Source organism: Planococcus citri, chromosome 1 (genome assembly GCF_950023065.1).
Source record: "Planococcus citri chromosome 1, ihPlaCitr1.1, whole genome shotgun sequence".
In the NCBI taxonomy this organism is placed as follows: domain Eukaryota; kingdom Metazoa; phylum Arthropoda; class Insecta; order Hemiptera; family Pseudococcidae; genus Planococcus; species Planococcus citri.
Window position 1 is genome coordinate 39,245,631 of NC_088677.1, and position 19,316 is coordinate 39,264,946.

At 34.1% G+C, this 19,316-nt stretch overlaps 2 protein-coding genes across 2 annotated transcripts; both read right to left on the minus strand.

The window, feature by feature from the left end:
• Positions 1 to 46: 46 nt before the first annotated feature.
• On the minus strand, positions 47 to 5,327 carry LOC135831859 (protein cornichon homolog 4-like). The gene is made up of 5 exons (XM_065344676.1): positions 4,949 to 5,327; positions 4,241 to 4,309; positions 3,298 to 3,410; positions 2,448 to 2,588; positions 47 to 2,281 (listed from the first exon to the last, which is right to left on the minus strand). The coding sequence occupies exons 1-5, from the start codon at positions 5,018 to 5,020 to the stop codon at positions 2,206 to 2,208; spliced, it is 471 nt and encodes a 156-aa protein (XP_065200748.1). The 5' UTR covers positions 5,021 to 5,327; the 3' UTR covers positions 47 to 2,205.
• A 162-nt stretch (positions 5,328 to 5,489) lies between these two features.
• On the minus strand, positions 5,490 to 10,685 carry LOC135831858 (uncharacterized). The gene is made up of 4 exons (XM_065344675.1): positions 8,081 to 10,685; positions 7,880 to 7,990; positions 6,427 to 6,654; positions 5,490 to 6,340 (listed from the first exon to the last, which is right to left on the minus strand). Exons 1-4 carry the CDS (start codon positions 8,137 to 8,139, stop codon positions 6,124 to 6,126), a joined length of 615 nt encoding a protein of 204 aa, XP_065200747.1. The 5' UTR covers positions 8,140 to 10,685; the 3' UTR covers positions 5,490 to 6,123.
• Positions 10,686 to 19,316: the final 8,631 nt, after the last annotated feature.

The window sequence follows — 19,316 nt, forward strand, 5'->3', positions numbered from 1 at the left end:
TCATTTATGCTCACTAACAAAACGTAATCAATAATAATGGTAACACTTGAGAAACAAAATAAAATATATTATTCAATAAATAAATATCAACAAGTAGGTAATCTATTCTTTATACTTACGTGAAAGTAGGAATGTAAAATTTTAAAAAATATGCATATCTCAATGCTTAAGTAGGTAATCACAAAATTAAGTAAAAATCATCAGTAGCGTAGCCCATAAGGTATAACCTAAGACTACTCTTTGAAAATGTGTGGGAAATGGGTGGAAGTAATATTCGAAATTTTCTAATCGTTTTTAATTTAAAATAAATCTACACTGATGCACACATATGAAGAGTCTAGGCGGGGTTCACGGAAAACCCCAATAAGTCCAAATTTTTCAAAATTGAGATCGTCTTGGCGAGGGCTACAAGTACCTAGAATTATTATTCGTTTTTCCAAAAAAAAACATACCCAGAGCACTGAAAAACGACTTTGAAAAAAAAAACATCCACGAAAAAAACTGAGTAAGTCCATCGAATCATGCACTCTCCACATTTTTTGTCCAAAACAACTTCAAAAATGCATTCGAGAGTTCAAGAACATGTATTTTACTCCCAACTCTATAGTTTTGTGAAATTTCAATTTTTTATTCATTTTAAAGTCATGCTTCCCCCTCTTCCCGTATAGAGGAGTCTCTGTTCGGGTTGAGATAAAAAAAACTCAACAAATGAATTTCCCATCTCCGAAAACCCTCGCAACTTACAATTTTATCAAAAAACTCCACAATCTTAATAATTCATTCAAATTTTACTCAGATTCAAAAACTTGGGGGTACAAAAAATTGAACACCCTGTTCACTCCATTCTTCAAATCAATAGCTCTTACGTATAATATGTATATCTATGCTTCATCCTAAAATTCCAATGGTTACAAATTACAATCGCAGATGATACGAATACGATTGTAAGGAACAGTTTTCAATCTATAAAAGGCAATAACTTCAAACTTGAAAAAGTAGCTAGGTACCTATATAATTATGGTACTGAATGTCCACATACATTTTCGTCAATTTTATTTCTGCAGAAAGTAAGAGAAATTTAAATTTTGAACTAATTAATGCTTTACATTTTTTAATTAAGTAATTAAGCCGATTCCAGCACCTAAGAAATTTACTCATTGTCAGCCTAAATTAACTTACCCTGTACATTGAATGATATGAAATTTCTATTTTGGACTATACTCGCAACGTTAATTTATACAGATGTGGTAACAATTAAGGATATTAAAATCATGCGAAATGTAAAAAGAAGAGCATACATTACTTACATGATTAACCAAGCCTCCGTTTAGATCAATATTTTTTTAAAAATTAATCAGTCGACAATTACATAGGAGGGGCAGAGACTGCTGAAAAATGTCATGATTTTAACCGCACGAATTTTCAAGCATTCATTAAAGTGTTTACGTTTAGAAAAAGTTATTTGGTATTGCAGGGAAAGGAGGAAGGATTTTTGGATGATTGTGAAAATTTAATTTTTGATCAATTATCATGAGTAGACTTGCAACTTTCTATACTTCAGGCTGCCAAATTTTGTCAAAAAACGTCATTGGGGAAAAATTCAATTTCAAACAACCTGTGTGGCTATTTTGCTAAAAACAAAAAGAATAAGAATAAAAGAAAGCGCATTTAGGAAATTACATAGGTACACAAAATATACAAAACTTTTTCCCCGCCTATCGGTTACTTTTGATCATTTCCAGCTAACGTAAGACTAAAATCAACCTATCAAGTACCTACTCTTATATCTGCTTTAATGTTACTTACATATTTTTGGTTCTATTCCTTTCTGAATAATGTTGCTATATAACAATAAATTTTCAATCAAGGCTTTTTAAACCGGGAAATCTTCTTACACTTATTGAAAGAAAAAAAATGTATACCTATTATAAAATGAAACGAGAGAGAGAGAAATGCAATTTAAGCTGTTTTTGTAAAATACGTAATAGGTACGTATCTACATATAAGCAACAGTGCATATCTAAAAAAATTAAATTAAAAATTTTCAGTTTTTCATTACGTTTGGAGCTATTTGATAGGTATAGCTATCTAGCAGATTTATCAAACCATTATACAAAATGAACATCGTTAGTGCATTAAGTAGGTACGTAAGTCGTAAGTACAAAAAAATCACTTTGAAAAATTACAAAATTACAAAATTTAAAGTTAATATTCTGTGTTATTCCATTTGATTAATTGCTCTTCTTGCATTTCATCTTCAAATAATAAAGCTTGCATCGCACTAGAAAAAGGAGCAGAACGAAATGTATTAGAACTTAAGGAGTGATGTTGAAAAATGGTATGGCAAAGGGATGAGTATAGTGGGTTAGGTAAGTACATATATCCTACCTATAGCGCCTAAGAATTGAACATTATTTGTGAAATATGCTATTTAAATGGGAACTTACAAGTACATATTAAAGGATAAGGCTACTAATAACCACGAAATATTAAGCAGAGATTTGAGCATATGTTTTTGAACACCATTTCTGCTGTAGATTTCTAACAAATCGTACACACCGCTATTATTTTTCGGCACTGTCATTTTCCTGAAAAATAAATTGGTATTAAAAATCAACTTTTGTGGAGCTGCAATGGAGCTCAACTGAAATTCAATCTCACCTAATTTTTCATGACTAAGTAAATATAGGTAAGTTTGAGATCGAGCGTTAACCGCAAAATATGAACGGAAGTTTTATTTAAGAAAATTAGAAGAAATATGAATAAGAAAAACAAAATTACCTTAGCTCACCATCATTGGTTCCTTCTATTTTATTTAAGAAACTACCTACTAAACTATTGAACTAAAATTGGTTTCATTAACTGTACATAATAACTAGTTTGAGATGGCATTTAAGTACGTATAAAAAATTATTTCTCTCGCACCAAAATCAATATGTTTCTCATTTGCTGGAGTATCATTCATAGATGTTTTTATTATTACTTTTCATCACTGTGACAATGATTTAAGTCACTTAGGTATGCACTACCTTTACCTAATGTAGGTAAGTAGTTAAAGCTGTCAAAGTTAGAACTACGCAATACGCATACTTCGCAGCTAAGCTTAGTTATCCTGTTTTACATGTTTTCAAATCAATCCTGAAACTTTGTTGCACTTTCCTAGTGCCCATATGCCTAATAACTGCCTACCTACGAGTAGGTATATCATCACAGCATTAAACATTCGAACAGGACATGGGGAGAATTTATACCTAACTTCATTTCAACTTTCAAGTGAATATGTACATATGTACTTACTCGTAAATGAACCATATTAGCAATGGAATATTTGACAAACTCAGCCACCAATGACCGCTTATGAATAGCAAGCTTATCAATAGAAATTGCGCGCCAAGTCGAGGTGTCACGCACTGAAAAATATTGTATAAAATGCTACACTTTAGCATCGATTAATGAAATTTGTTGCATCCTTTAGGAAATTAAAATGTAATTTTTGATTTAAAAAATCTAGAATCTAAAATAAGCCTCATCCACTCTACTCTAAAAAATGAGTAATTATTTACTCGTTAGGTAGGTACTTATTCTATTTTCAAACGAGCACGAACGTTTTAATTTTTCAAAGATGATTATCTTACTCGTGTACCTACTCAAGTACTCATTTTTAGGGTAGGTAGGTGGAAAAGTAAGACTTTTTTTTATGGTACATTTTTTTGAAAGAAAAATGGCGTGAAATAAGCGAGTAAGGAGGGATCTGTCCTTTTAAAGGAATTTTTTGATCCTGAACTCCTTTGCGCAGTCGGCCTTTTGGTCAAGTAACCGTGTGAATGAATTTCCTTTAAAAAATTCGATTGATTTTTCAATAAAATACCTAAGAGAATTAGTCTACGTTTGCGAGGGGGTGAAATAATGAATGTATTACCTATGTAGAAGTATAAATTTTTTATATGAAGGTACATATAAAAATAAGACTTTAAAATATTCACACTTATTTTGGTGTCTGTCTGTACATCTATGCTTTTTGAAAAATACTCGGTAAATTACACCTGGGTCGTTTTACTGAAATATATTAACAGTTTTCTTAAAGTATTCAACGTTAAATTTTTGAAGGACCATTTTTGTAAAAAAAAAAAAAAAAAAAAGATAAATAATTACAAAATTTCTGGACAGATCGGTGTGTGGGTTGAAGTAGACCAGCCACCAGCCTATACTATGTGTACTTATGTATGTATTATTGTCTTACCGCATTCAATCGTAGACAACATTCTTGAGGATTGAGATAATCGCATTCTAAATCTGATAACAATAATACCTGCAGTTCGTGAATAAGGAAACTTAATCTACCTGTAGAAGTTGCTACCACGCTTTGTTGCAAAAATGAAATATAAAACTACGCTTATAAAAAAAAATAATGACAGTCTATTTGTATTTTAACTCAAAATTTATTCGAAAATTCAATTTTAATTTTAAAAATCTTAACTTATCAAATATATTTCTTGTTTAATTTTCTCGACACCTAATTTTTAAAAAGTAGGTATACAGTATAGACTTGAAAAGTTAATAGTTCTTACATACTTACACAGATGTTTTATTCTTCGATTTTGAAAAGTAAATTATGCTTTAAATAGGTAATAACTTATCCGCCTGAGTAGATATGTAGGTAAGGTCAACCACCTTATTAAATACAAATTGACAATGAGTTACGTTCCAACTATTTTCGAAACTAAGCCACCAAAAATTTCATAAAACATACCTAGCTATTGAAATTTAATCATAAACGGAACTAACTATTCACTTTGAAACGAAAACCAAAAAAAAAAAAATCATCTCACCGCAAAGCTTACAAGTTTACTGCGTTTTTCGTGTAAGAAACAAAAATAAAAGTAAAGCTACTAACATAAAAGTATAGGTAACCATATAATGTATAAATTTACGAATATGCAAAGGATACCAAATAAATTTCCAGTAGTAGTAAAAATCCGTTGTCAATTAAAGAAAAAATAAAGAATAATATTTGTCCCATAAGACTAAAAATATCACATATAATTCGAAAAAATTAAAATGACAGTGTCCCAATTTAAAAACAAATGCTTGAAAAATCGATAGAGTATGCATTCATTTCTTATGCGTCTGCGCTAATATTTAAGCCCTCACTTCACTACCTTATTGCATCAGTGCTGAATTTTTGCTCTAAGTATTTTTTGACGTATAGGTACCTATAGGTACTTATTCATCTTACAAAATCACATCCTCTTAAAATATAGGTACTTTTTAAAATTCAAACAAAGGCGGTATTATTAGGTAATTTAATTCAATTAATTTAGTATCACAAAATTCTCCATTTTACAATTAAATACCAATAAGAATATAAAGGTGGTAAAAACATCCCTTTAGAAATAAAAACGCCTTATATTTACATATTTTGAAAGTTATTTTCCCTGTTCTGTTCTTGAAACTGTAAAATTCAGCTAGTTCTAACAAAAAATTCTCTTTGTCAATCGATCTATTTTGAAAAATATTTAGGTAGATAGGTAGGTATAAAATTTCCCATCAAAGCGATCTCACGTCCGGTTAATTTCAGTTTGTTAGCAATTTGCATCAATACCATCTGAATTTGTTTGGTCTACGTCATTACGTCAAGTTCTTATACACACATAGCCGTATCTTAACACTGCGAAATGAAAAATTGCACTGTAGACAAAACAACTCATTGTTTTTACTACTAGGTACAGCACAAAATATAACTCATGTTCTTCAACTCACCTCCATGATCACTTTACTTACCATGCCCTCGGATTTCACACGCTCCTACAGTTATTAATACCGATTAAATCATTGGAATTTTAATTAGTCTACTACGAGTCTTTATCAATTCACCCACTGCCACTTGGCACTTTTTGAAATGCATGCAAAGAACTTGAAAGAACTGCGCGCACTTGTATCGCAATTTCAATTTGATCAAACGTAAATTACGAAGGTAGGTACCTGCCTAGACCTACACCAATATCAGCTATTTCATACGAACAAAGCTTAGGTACATTAATTGTAGGTATGTATAAGGTTCTTATACGTATGTAATAGGTAATCAGAACCAAAAACTCTGTTAATAATTTTTCTACGCAATTTTCAGGTTTTTAAAGCAGCGCTATTTCGAGTCTGGATGTAGCCAGGTGGAAGAACGAGTTCGGTATAGGTACTTGTTTGACGATAACCTAATGGAGGCGCACTTCCTCGTATAATTGTCACTGGTTTAATCGGAGTATACGGTGGAGATAAAGGGTCAGCGAGATGTTTTTCACCATTTATAGAAAATTTTCTATCTTCGCATTTTGAGGGGTTATCGCTAGAACGAGAAAAATTCATGGTAAAATGTTTCGTTTAGGTATCGAAGATGGAGATTATTCTTTTATTGGCCACGAGATGACTAACTTCGATGAAGGATTATTTTGATTTTTCATTAGATCAACGTTGTATCGCACACTGGGCTGAATTATTCCATCAGAACCGCTAATCGCCGTTATGACTGGTTGCGAACTGCTTTGTCTAGCCGAAAGATGCCGAACTCTGATCAAATTATGGTGTTTCCTCTTGAAAACTCCGTTCAGGTATGAAATGAATGTGATGAGAATGAGTAAAACGAATAGTATCAACGCAATCCTAAGCAGAACAAATAGAATAATTCACTCAATATCTAATCTTTTTTATCAATTTTTTACCACTAGGTACCTATCCTCTTTTTTCTAGGTAATAAGACCGTAACTAGGTACCATTTTTATGATCTTAAAATTTGCAGCATGAGAAAGCAAAATTTCAGATGGAATTTGGGACCAGGTTTTCATCATGTCTCTTTGAATTCTGCACATCTCTAGTCAGACTCAGAATTCTTAATTTCTCATTACATTTCTCATAAAGATGAGCGACGAATCAAATAATCACTTCCAATCCCCACCCCTTTACGGTTCTGGTATAGTGGAACATACTCAATCAACAAATGGCTTCCAACGGGTAGATGACAAGTAATATAATATGAAACCTATGAATATTATTCATTTTCAACTACCTAATAAAATCATTCTATTCAAATTTCTCACCTCCACTGACCTATTGACAAACAAACGCTTAAAAAATACGTTTTCCTAAAAAAAAAAAAATTATTTATGAAGGTCGAATAATTACTTTCCGTTGTCCATGCTTTTTAAAAAATCAGATAGATATATTGCCTATCTTTAAAATTGAGGGACCAACCGTCTTTGATGAAATAATCAGACAGTAATAGATATTTTTGTTTCGTTTTTTTTCTTTCTGATTTGCTTCATTTTTTACTGGGGGTAATTCATCTTTGAAGAGCAATTCTCTTTGGTTGAATTTTACCATTCTTCCAAAACATGCTTGTATGTAATTTCAAGATATCCGAAGACAAATTTTAAACTCGTAAAATTAGAAAAATTCCAGATAAAATTATCGATGTAATTTACTTCATTATAAGTTTGTATCTAGGTATTATTGTGCATGCTATAGTGAAAAGGTAAATTAAAGGGACAATAATACGTATATGTAGTTACTGAAATGATGCCAGATCATAGGAATAAATGAATGGGTAATTCTTTGCTCATCTGCAGCATTATCGTACTCAAAGGTACAACAAATCATAAACAACGACCTATGTATTTCTACCGAAAAAAATTCCTCGTTGAAAAAATTAATATCTACCTACAGAACAAACGTGAAACTCTAAAAATCGAATCAATTTCATCCTGGTGATTTTTTCAAACAAAAAAAGTTGAAAGGCTCACATCATATCAGAAATGAGTTGACTTTTGAAAATTCATTCGATTCGAACTTTGAACGTTACGTGATCAAAATAAAATAATGGATAACTTACCAAAAATACCAGTTCTGCCAAAATTCCTTCTTTTTAGATCCGGCAATACAACAATCCTTAAAGTCTTTGAAACAACACACAATAGTCTCTCCAGCATTATTATAAAGGCAGCTAAAAAGCAAGATCAAGATTCAATATAGCTTCTCGTTGAGATGAAATGAGCAAATAGGGATGTTGAACGATTTCAAAACTAATTCTTACTTGTGAGGAATCGATGAATTTCTGAATACTTCCCGACATTCTGGCAAATATTTTGCCATTAAATTTCAACGCCTTTCATTGTCACACAAAACAATAAACAAAATTTCATCGTCGAATATCAGCCAGAATCAGTTTTCTTTGCAGATAAAAAGAACATTTTACACTTAATCTTTCATTTAAAAAAGAGAAAGAAAAAATCACTACAATTTTAAAACTTTTTTCATTTTTTTTTTTCAAATTTTTATTTTTACCTAAACGTGAAACAACTCATCGTGGCACATTTTGCAAACATTCTCGAAAAAAAGCAAAAAATTGATCAAAATAATATTTCCACTTGTTCAAATGAAATCACACCTGTATGTTCAAACATTTCATTACGTAAACTTAGACGGTAACATTTTGACAGACCAAATTTATTACTAGCTTTTGTTGAGCCATACCGTAAGTTATAGTTACCATAGAGACGATGTCTACTTAGGCACAACTTGCAAATTATTTACATTGAATTGAACTATTGAATCATCATATAAAATGCAGGTATGAATACTTGTTTTTTTTTCTTCAGACTTCATTAAATGCACCTATCACCTTTTACTGAAAATTCGATTACCTATCGTTTAGAATAATTAATCGGATAACCCGAACTGAATAGGCATCTGGTATACTAAGTTTATTTATTACGCGAATACCTAAGTGGGAAAAAATGTACAAATAATGTTTTTAGGATTGACGTAGATAAAGGTACCCAATAAGAGATAATACGATTATGATAAACGTAACCAAATAAGATTTCAGGATTGAATTATAATAGCGTTTCCAAGGACCGAAATATTGTTCTAATGATGAATGAAAAGTTATGTCTCTCCTCGAATAATATGTATAATTCATTGCAAAAAGAATAATTGCTTTCCTCCTGAATTTCAATAATACGAGAGGTATGTACTTCTACTTTCCATAAATAGTCAACATGGTTCATCTATGCATTAGGGGGTTTCGGTTATACTACTGTGTTATCGTAAGTATCAATGCATGAAAAAGGAAATATGGAAATCTTTGATTTCTTCCTAATTCTTTCAAACCACATTGTTCTTAGAAAGAAAGAAAAAATCCATCTGAAAAGAAATTCAAAAATGTTTGTGATAATTTTTCAACTTCTCTTCCCACCTTGAGAACTATGTGTATTATACAGATGTCCAAATATCATAATTATTTTAAAGATCATTTTGTAATTTTACAAAATGAAGAAATGATCTTGAAGCCCCTAATAAAAATAGAATTTTGAATGAACAGTGACTCACCGACTGGCATTACTTAAGTGTTTAATTGTCACGAAATATATTTTGATACAGCAGCTAAAAACTTTTTTACAAAAATACCATTTTCAGATCATATTGAAACTCCAAGAATGTTTTCTCTTTGAATGTTCAATGATTAGGTAGGTACCTATATTATTTTTTGAACAGTAGGTAAGTTATTAAATTCATAAATTGAATTACAGATTGTTTTCACTTCGTAACCAAAGTTGATAGATTTTTATTCACCTCGTAAATTCAAGAGCTAAAGCTAATTCTCGATTCGGAACAACTACAATTAGGTATCTATTTTAAAAATGAGATCATGAAGCTAATGCTGAAATAGGGAAAACCGCGCCCAATAATAAGTAGGTAGGTACATATATTACTTAATTTTGCATGTTATTGTTGTATGTATTAGGTACATAGTTATATGATTTTGAGGAAAATTACTACATATATTTTATGGATCGCATCTATTCATATGACTGTGCTCTGCTTAGGTATTTCGTTTCAAAGCCTTATTTCCTTTTTCATTTCCACTATACAATTCACGTTGAAAAAAAAAACAAAAAAACGTAAAGAAGGTACGTCTACCTTAAGTAGGTAAGTAGGCATATACTCGTATATTCACTTGAAGTTATTGAATTATGAAATCATTTTTTGCAAACGATTCTCAAAAGGTTTAAACAAATAAATACGTAGATCTCAGGAAGGCTCAAAAGCTTTTCCTGCAGAATACCTAAGGCAAATCTTCAAGGAACGAAAGGAAAATATTTACTCATGCGAAGCACAAACCGCAATGATCCAACGCAATAGCCAACACTGCAACAGCAATGACAGCGAGATTTTCCGATCATCTTTAAAAGAATGGCAGACACAATATTGTGAATATGAAGCCATTCAAATTATAAAAATGTAATTAAAATGTCTAATTTGCGACTCCTTTTTTAAATAAAAATTCATCGTAAGCAGCCACGTTGTTCTATTAAGAAGCTTTGCAAGTGCTATCTATGTAAATTTTTAAGCTTCTCAAGACTTCTGTCTTCCTCAAGCGAGAGTTCTGCCAAAAAATATATATACGAATAGGTACCTATTCACATAAACCACCTACTGATGAACTTTTGAAATATTTGCCGAAGAACCTCGAAAGTGACAATCGCTTCCAATGCCTAACTACGTTATTTATTCGTAAATACGGTGTTCGTGTTTTTACCAAAATATGTATTTGTAAAATATCATTCGAAATGAAAATTATAGGGTTATTTTTTGTTTAACCCTTTCGGCTACGAGACAAACTGACGGATAAAACTTGAAGTGCTTTAAACTGAGTAAGGTCGGTTGCTGCCCAGAACTCAAAATTTGCTGGAAATCGCACATTCAGAAAGTATTCATGTCACAAATGGCAATAAACCTTAAATTGACTATTTTTCGATTTATGACACCGAATACCATTATAAATCAAAATCAAGCCTTCTGAGGCATCTGATATTTCAATATGAAAATATTGATAACAAGCATTTTTGAAAATAGAAAAAAAGATAAGCTAAAATGAAATAAGTTTGCGTAAAAAAATAAATTTTTGAAGAAAAACAAGGCTTGCGACTTCAGATGGTTAGTCAAACTGCAGATGTTTGAAGGTGATTGCTTGTGGGAGGATTAAAATTGATGGAAAAATCTTTGTGTTATAGAGAGCATTTTTCGAAATTTTTAAAACCCATGTCACAATTCAACGCTAATTTTCAATGAAATTCTGAAAAAAATGATATCATTTTCATTTTGTGACACATACATCTCTCTTGAGGTGATTTGCTTGGGCGAGTTAGTCACCTCAGAAGATGACTAGGTGAACTTTTGCAAGCATTTGAATTTTATGATAGATACTGTGTCATAATACAGCCCTCAATCTGTTTGATCATAATGAGATGATAAAAATAAAATACGAATATCATGTTGTGAAATTACTGGAATTACTTTTTAGAAGTTATCTTACAGATAATGAATTCATTGAACGCAGTCTTTATGACACAGTATCCATCATAAAATTCAAATGCTCGCAAAAGTTCACCTAGTCATCTTCTGAGGTGACTTACTCACCCAAGCAAATCACCTCAAGAGAGATGTATGTGTCACAAAATGAAAATGATATCATTTTTTTCAGAATTTCATTGAAAATTAGCGTTGAATTGTGACATGGGTTTTAAAAATTTCGAAAAATGCTCTCTATAACACAAAGATTTTTCCATCAATTTTAATCCTCCCACAAGCAATCACCTTCAAACATCTGCAGTTTGACTAACCATCTGAAGTCGCAAGCCTTGTTTTTCTTCAAAAATTTATTTTTTTACGCAAACTTATTTCATTTTAGCTTATCTTTTTTTCTATTTTCAAAAATGCTTGTTATCAATATTTTCATATTGAAATATCAGATGCCTCAGAAGGCTTGATTTTGATTTATAATGGTATTCGGTGTCATAAATCGAAAAATAGTCAATTTAAGGTTTATTGCCATTTGTGACATGAATACTTTCTGAATGTGCGATTTCCAGCAAATTTTGAGTTCTGGGCAGCAACCGACCTTACTCAGTTTAAAGCACTTCAAGTTTTATCCGTCAGTTTGTCTCGTAGCCGAAAGGGTTAAATGTAGCTTTACGTCTAGAATTTCGAGTTCTGATATGGCGTAGAGAATTTCACGAATTTTAATGTCAAGGAAACTTATTTTTTGTCACTACTTGGAGTATACGAGTATATTCAAATGAAGCATTGCATGTGAGAAGACTGGTTGAATATTTTTTCACCATTTCTCTCACCTCGAGATTAAATAATGTTACAGGATGACTGATGAAAAAATATAAAAAGTGAATTGGCGAATTTGCCCAGAGATTACAGGACTTACTGGAGAATGAAAAGGAGCCACTTCTTCTAAAAGAAAAAAAATCAACAAATTCCACGAAATCTTAGCCTATTGCAAAAGCTTTCGTTTGGTTTGAGACATGTACCTATGTACAAGTAATAAATGATACCTACATATTTTAGGAGTGTTGTGGTTTTCGTACGCTTTGATTTTCTTACAAATCATAGCTCGTATTCCACCAACTAATTCAGCACTTTTAATGTTCTGAGGTGATGATTTTCAATTTTAAATAATTAAAAATGTTATTATAATGTTACCCTATACCTACCAACAGTAATCGTTTTTGGCTCAACGCGCGTGTAAAAAACTTTTCGAAAATAAACACAAATTTTTTTCCTTAAAACTTGAAGGTTAGGCAAACTCTTTCATACCAGTGTACTTGAAGTTGTTTTATCCTCTATTGAGGAAAGTATAGGTACATACCAATACCTATTTAATTTTGTTCTCAAAAACATCGTATTTCTTATATTATTATTTTTGTTCTACTTACGTGAATGGAACGAATTAATTTTTCATAAACATTATCTGAAACCATTTTGGTAAATTGATTTCACAGGACAATTCACGGATGCAGCTGCAACACCTTTTATTGGCCATACTGATGGATAAAATCGGAAGTGAAAAGCGATGGAACTCATCTGGCATTATTTTATAATTTGTGTATTATTTTTTTTCATTTTTTGAAAAAATGTTATACGCATTTATTTGATGAAATTTTTTCACATATTCCATTTCTGTTTTCTCGGGAGTTGTACTACTTTTAATTGCTTCAAGCTTCCCATTTATATTCCACAATTTGAATCACGCGTTATGGTACATGTCATTTTATTACCTACGTCATTCCTATAATAATTTTTCAAATAGGATGGGCCACCGTTCAAATATCTCATTTATCATTGATTCCAGAGATGGCAATTTTTTACAAGAAAGGGCTGAGCTCACAAGTTTACGGTAATTGATATGGTTAATCTTATAATGTACCTGAGGTCTACGTGATACTAATTACTCGGATGGTAGATGGATTAAAATCCCTCTCTATGAAGAAGTATCGTTTCACCGTAAACAGCTCACTCAGATATAATAAGAGAACGTCATCGTAATGAAATAAGTCGCGAACTGATAAACAATTGGTCACAGAACGGTAGAAAATTGTTTATTATGATTATAAAATCAATAGAAACTTATTATAAAAATAAGAGAATAAATATGACAATCTTTTATGAAGAATTGTCGTTTTAACCCGATTAGAATTAACCAAAGAATTAGAATTGAATCTTATTTGACGCGATTATGCCTTTCAAGTCCGGAGTTAAAATACATAATGACGATGTCAACTTTGTAAACAAGACAAGTGTATTGTTTACAAAGCTGACTCTCAAGTTTACTAGCCAATAATTTGTATAATATCACGTATACAAACCAGGCCAATATGACACCTCTCATATGCCCCTCTGAACTTTAATCCATACGAATAATTCGCATGGGAGAAAGCTCGGAAGAACACAAGAGTCGCCATATTGTACTGGCTGTATACGTGGACCACGTTACCTCTCCTGCCCCCCGCACTTTCTCATATGAGAAGGATACGTATTGAGACAAGAGAGTAAGTATTAAAGATAGGATTCTGGAACAGCCACAGCATCCACTCTCATCAATCACCCCACACAAATCACCAAAAGCAAACCGACACCTCGGCATCGGATCACCCTGATGACCGTGCAAGATGACTGAGTGACAGCAGACACTGAGGAGTCCAGTCTCCAAAAATGGAAAAAGTGGTCGACGCTATTGGCTAGCACCTGTAGTCATGTTGTTAAATAAGGAAAATTTTGACACAAATTGGCTATGTGTGGAGACAAATGTATCCACACAGACATAATCGTGTCAAAAAAGACATAGAAAAAGAAAATAAAAAAATAAAAAATAAGGGCACTGGATCATAGGTAAATAGAATAGACGACGAGATAAAATTTTTGAAATTACAATATGAAATTGTCGTCGTAAAAATTATAAGTTATTATTCTAAATAAGAAATAAAAAAAAAAATCAAAAAATGAATCTTCCAGTGCGATAGCAATTTGGTTTATGATAAACGAAAGAAAATTATCGTATAGAATATATAAAGTAAAAAAAAAAAAATGGTCTTGCGAGAAGGAAAAATAATAGGTAAAAAGGGTAAAAAACTTCTCGTAACAAAAATATCAAACATAGAAAAGAAAAAAAAATTATATATATGGGTAGTCAAAAACTGATAAAGAATATTAATTCTAGTCACGAAAGGGAAAAAAAATTATATAGTTATGAAAACAAAATAGTTTTGATTATTTACATAGAGATGTAGAAAATGTTTCGTGAAAATAAAAACAAAAAATTCTAAGAAATTTCGTTGAGGAAAAAAAAAAAAAATTATATACAAAAAAAATTTAACATTTCGTAACAATGAAATGAGTTCAAAATATTTACAACTTTTTGGGAATAACCCTTGGTAATATTTACAGATTTTTGTTCAGGCGTAAGTAGATATGGTTGACGTAGAGTTTTCGATGGTAATTTTCAGCTACTTTCCCATCAGCTTGCGTTGTGATGGTAGTCGTTACGTGTATTCGAATTCTATGTATCGGCGATGGCGCAAGTCGAGCCGCTTCTATATACGTTTATTTTACATTAACCAGCCTTTAAAAAAGGATTTCTTCTTTTTACCCTGTGAACAAATAAATATTAAAATCGATTTTTCGAGTTATTGAGCGATTGCTCATTTACGATACGGAAAATTGACATGCAAAGCAAGGACATAACATGCGAAGCAAGCGTTTTAATAATTTCAATTGAAATTATAGGTCGTCGTCGTCGTCAAAGGTCTCGAGACTTTTGGGTACTAGGCCCAGTTCAATTAGAACCGAGTCCGAAACAGATGTTTCGTTCTCATTATTGGTCCATGACGAAGGATCACCTGGTTCAAGTTGGCTTTCCCAATCCCCAATTTCATGCTGGGATTGAGAAGTGTTAGTTTCAGCAGTAGATGGATTAGCGCAGGTATTAAACACGTTGTGAATATAATTGACTGCCTCTAATACCTGTTCTGCGGTTACGGTTTCCTATATTGGCGATAAAGTTTCAGTCGGTGCCGGAATAATCGGCGGCTGTAAAATTTCTGACGACGATAGCTCTTCCGGTTGTGAGATGGAGTTTGTGTTAGTGTCTGGGACCGTTGAGCTTTCTTGTATAGCTTTTAGCGACAAATTTCTATCGTCCGTAGGAGAAGATTCTTCAGATGCGTACGAAACTGTCGCTGGAGCTGTTAGATCCACCGTTGTTGAGAATAAGTTTAGATCGTCCGAGACAGATGTATCGGACAGTGCAGCGAACCCAGGTAATCGAGCGGTGCGATTGGCAGCGATTTGGAGAGCTTCTTCTTCGAGCGTGAGTTTCTCCTTTTTATGGGATAGACGCGGAGATGACCGAACTGGAGATTTTTTGCTCTTTTTCGATTTTTTAACCGATTTTTTCGGATTAACCGAATCGGGAGCCTTGAAGTTTTGATTTGACGAAACAGATGTTTCGTCAGCGTTGCGTTCAGAACGAGATTTTGACGAACTCCTTGAGGAATTTTTCGACGAAGCGTTGGTTAAGGTGAGATTGAGAGCGTCACATGAATTTGCGTTTTGCAATTCCTCAATAGCTTGGGCAACTTTGTTCGAGTTCGCATTAACTGCTTCGGTGTATTCGGTCACTCTCGTAATCATTTTACGCGTATTCTCAATATCTTGTTGAGTACTGGTCAAATGTTCGAGATAAGACTTATGTAACCGGTCACGCATATCGTGGTTAAATTGTTTCCTCGAATTTTCAAGGTTTTCTTCATTGTTGCTAGAGGTATCAGATGAAATCTCAGCATTGATTACGTTTTGGTTTTCGTTAATTAGTTTCATTCGTTCTAACTCTCCTTCACGGTGAATATCATGAGGTAGAGAGCCATCGGATAAATCTAGCGGATTTATGTATTCGGTTTCCATGTTCAAATCACCTGATTCGAAATAAGCTTTTTCTTCCATTTCCACATCTGACACGTGTTCGGATTGGATCGGAGAAGTTATCATGGACTCTACATTTGTAGAGATCGTCGAAATCGGTTCATTAGTAAGTGTAGGTTGGCTAGAGCTCAGTTTTTGCTCCTCGACAGGTTTCGCTTCGGTGGTTGTAGATTCATTCGAGAACAAACTTTCAACGCGAGCATCTATTTTAGCTTGTAGGTTCTGGTCGATGGAGCTTTCAGAATTTTCGACGGGTTGAATTCCAAAATGGGAGGCGGTTGACGGTGGAATATTTACGTACGGCGGTTGGACTAGACCGTGTTTCTTCGACATATTTATGGGTACAGGTACGTAGTTTTCACGGATGAATTGTGCTTGTTGCTCGTAGTACTCTTCGGCGTAAAAAGGACCCATCACGCTCACCCTTACACGCTCCAATTGGGGTGTGTTCTTCGGAAATGGTGGAATTACTTTTACTTTCATCGTACCATTCGATAAACCACCCCAATTGGCTGAAATTACATCTGTAATTTCATCGAAAAAATGAGCATCCTGTTCTGGGTATTTTATTAGAGGCAGGAATAAAATTTCTTCGGCACCGTACGACATCACCGTGTTCAGGAAAGTAGTAAAATGCTTTCTGAAAATGTCAATTGGCATTCTCATAAATACGTCGAAGTTTCCTATCGAAACCATTAGTCGTTTTGGAGCTTTCTTGAACTTCTCGAATATTGTAATTAAATCGATAATTGACATATTGTATCGTAATGTTTCGGTGTCGATGTCATCAGCGTATGTCTCTTTGCGAATAATAAATCGAGTCAAACCTACGGCATGCCCGTCTCCGATAATTGGCATGTTATGGGCTGCGATGCTTACGGCGAATTTCTCCACTCCAATTTCGCGAGCAATTGCTGTGAATTGGAGTGGGTAAGAATTGTTAGGATGCCAAGGTGCCAATTCAACTGATTCGGCACCGAAACGAATTAAATATCGATTTCGGTATTTTTGAACATTCGCGTGAGTACCGCGAACTCTGACCTGTTTATTCGGCGATGGTGTACCTGAAGACGCGGTGCTGTTTAAAGTTCGTTGAGGCGTTGATTGTCTAACTGACGGCGCTTGAGAATTTCGAGATTGTTCATTGGTCATTCTTGATCGATTCGCAATATAACGGTTATCGTAGCTTGACTGATACGTGCCAGAGTTAGTCCGCCGTTGATCATACCCCGGGTGGCGATTTTCCGGGTACTGTCCGTCCAAAGGTGAATCGCGGCGATAATCGTTTGCTTGCCTGCTGTATGTTTCTTTAGACGTAGAAGAGGTTTTCGGCACATATGTACCGTCTGCCTTTCTGCGGTCGGTTGAGCGTCTTTCATTTCTTGATCGGTCATCTCGATATTCGCGATTTTCTTTTGATGAATCTCTGCGATCGTGTGAGTTCGATTTACGATTTTGGAAAATTCTATCGATTTCTTCAAGGTATTCCGCCGAGGTCTTTTCTCTGGAACGGTTGCGGTTTGAAGAACTGGAACGGTAATCGCTTTTCGAGTTTTCGTTGCGGTTTGAGTGCGTACGGTGTTCATTTATGCTACGGCCGTTGGAGCTTTTTGGTTTGAAATCACCGCTGTTTTTAGTAGCTGTAGCATATGTATTCGAGTTCGATTTCGTGGACGACGATGCTTTTGATTTTTCGTTACTTACTGTAGACCTCGATCGATCGGGTTTTGGCGAACTTGACGCTTTAGGTTTATCGAACTTAGTATCGTTGGTACTTTTCAGATTTTGTTTCTTTGCCGTTGCAGGTGACATCTTCGGAGATGAGTGTACCGACGTTGTAGTGGTGGAAGTCGATTTCGCCGCCGATGATTTACTATATGTCGCAACAGTCTTCTTTGACGTGGACGGAGATGATGTAGACGACATCGTCGTTTTAGTCGCAGTTTTTGACGTAGCGATCGATGTTGTTTTAGTCGTTGACGTGGTTTTATTTGTCGAAACTGAAGGTGTTACGTTGGTAGTTGCGACAGTTGTCGCATCTACACTTGCGTCTACCTTCGGTTCGTTTGGTGTCGGAGCTGGTGGTGTCGGTGTGCGATTGCGTACTTGTTGTTTTGCGTTAAATAGAAATTTCGTATTACCATTTGATGATCGAAAGTATGATCTTAAACGATCGGATGGAGCTTGCGGATTCCAGAATCGATTCATTTCGGCGGTCGATTGTGGTTGGAATTGCGTCGAATGGTTTGCCGGTGGTGCTACAGTTAATGCTCGTAAACCAGGTGGTCGGTTGACTGATAACGTCGAACAGATCGGAGTCGATGATGATGCAGTGTTGGTGGTCGGAATGTTTGTGAATGAGAAGTTGACGAATGAAGGAGTTTGTACCGATGGAGTAGTGGTTACATTTGTAATCACTGAATTAATCGATGATGAGTACGTAGCTGCGGGTTGGGCCATTGAAGTCGATACAGTTGTGTCGACATCGATATTTTCCAGTCTTAACAGGTCGGCTGGAGTTCTGCCAGATTGCCGGTATCTCCGTAACTCCTCGTTCGTGATCCTAAATTGCTCCCTGTACCACTTTAATTGTTGATCCATTGTTTCAACTTTACACTTACAGTTTGCTTCCGTCTGAATTAATTGTTGATGAAGAGTTTCGATTCGATTCTTGGTGATTTCGGTAGTACGTAACGCTGTCTGCAGTTGCTGATTCATCTCCAACCTACTTACTCTCATATTCGCGGGTTCCTCGAACCGCCTGACGATTGTCGATAGTTCGAGTGTTCGAATGTTTTCGAGTAAAAAGGGAGTCGTGCAGGATGGTAGTGAACATCTTCCCCATATTTCATTCTCGTCGTCGAATTTTCGAGTTTCACAGAAGCGGTCCAAGAGGCAAGCAGCGTGATATACGTGTCCGCACGATCCAATAATCATGGGTTTGTTTCCGTTGACTATACCCGTGTCGAAATTCGCTTCTGGTAACGGTTCCGGTGTTA

What these genes read in the sequence shown, in the direction of transcription:
- LOC135831859 (XM_065344676.1), bottom strand. Translation starts at nt 5,020, where the DNA reads ATGGGACAAATATTATTCTTTATTTTTTCTTTAATTGACAACGGATTT. An exon ending in TACTACTGGAAATTTATTTG is followed by an intron (nt 4,310 to 4,948) that starts GTATCCTTTGCA and finishes CACGAACTGCAG; the next exon opens with GTATTATTGTTATCAGATTT. An exon ending in CTAATATGGTTCATTTACGA is followed by an intron (nt 2,589 to 3,297) that starts GTAAGTACATAT and finishes TTTATTTTTCAG; the next exon opens with GAAAATGACAGTGCCGAAAA.
- LOC135831858 (XM_065344675.1), bottom strand. Translation starts at nt 8,139, where the DNA reads ATGGCAAAATATTTGCCAGAATGTCGGGAAGTATTCAGAAATTCATCG. An exon ending in AATTCATCGATTCCTCACAA is followed by an intron (nt 7,991 to 8,080) that starts GTAAGAATTAGT and finishes CTTGCTTTTTAG; the next exon opens with CTGCCTTTATAATAATGCTG. An exon ending in CAAAATAATCCTTCATCGAA is followed by an intron (nt 6,341 to 6,426) that starts GTTAGTCATCTC and finishes TTCTCGTTCTAG; the next exon opens with CGATAACCCCTCAAAATGCG.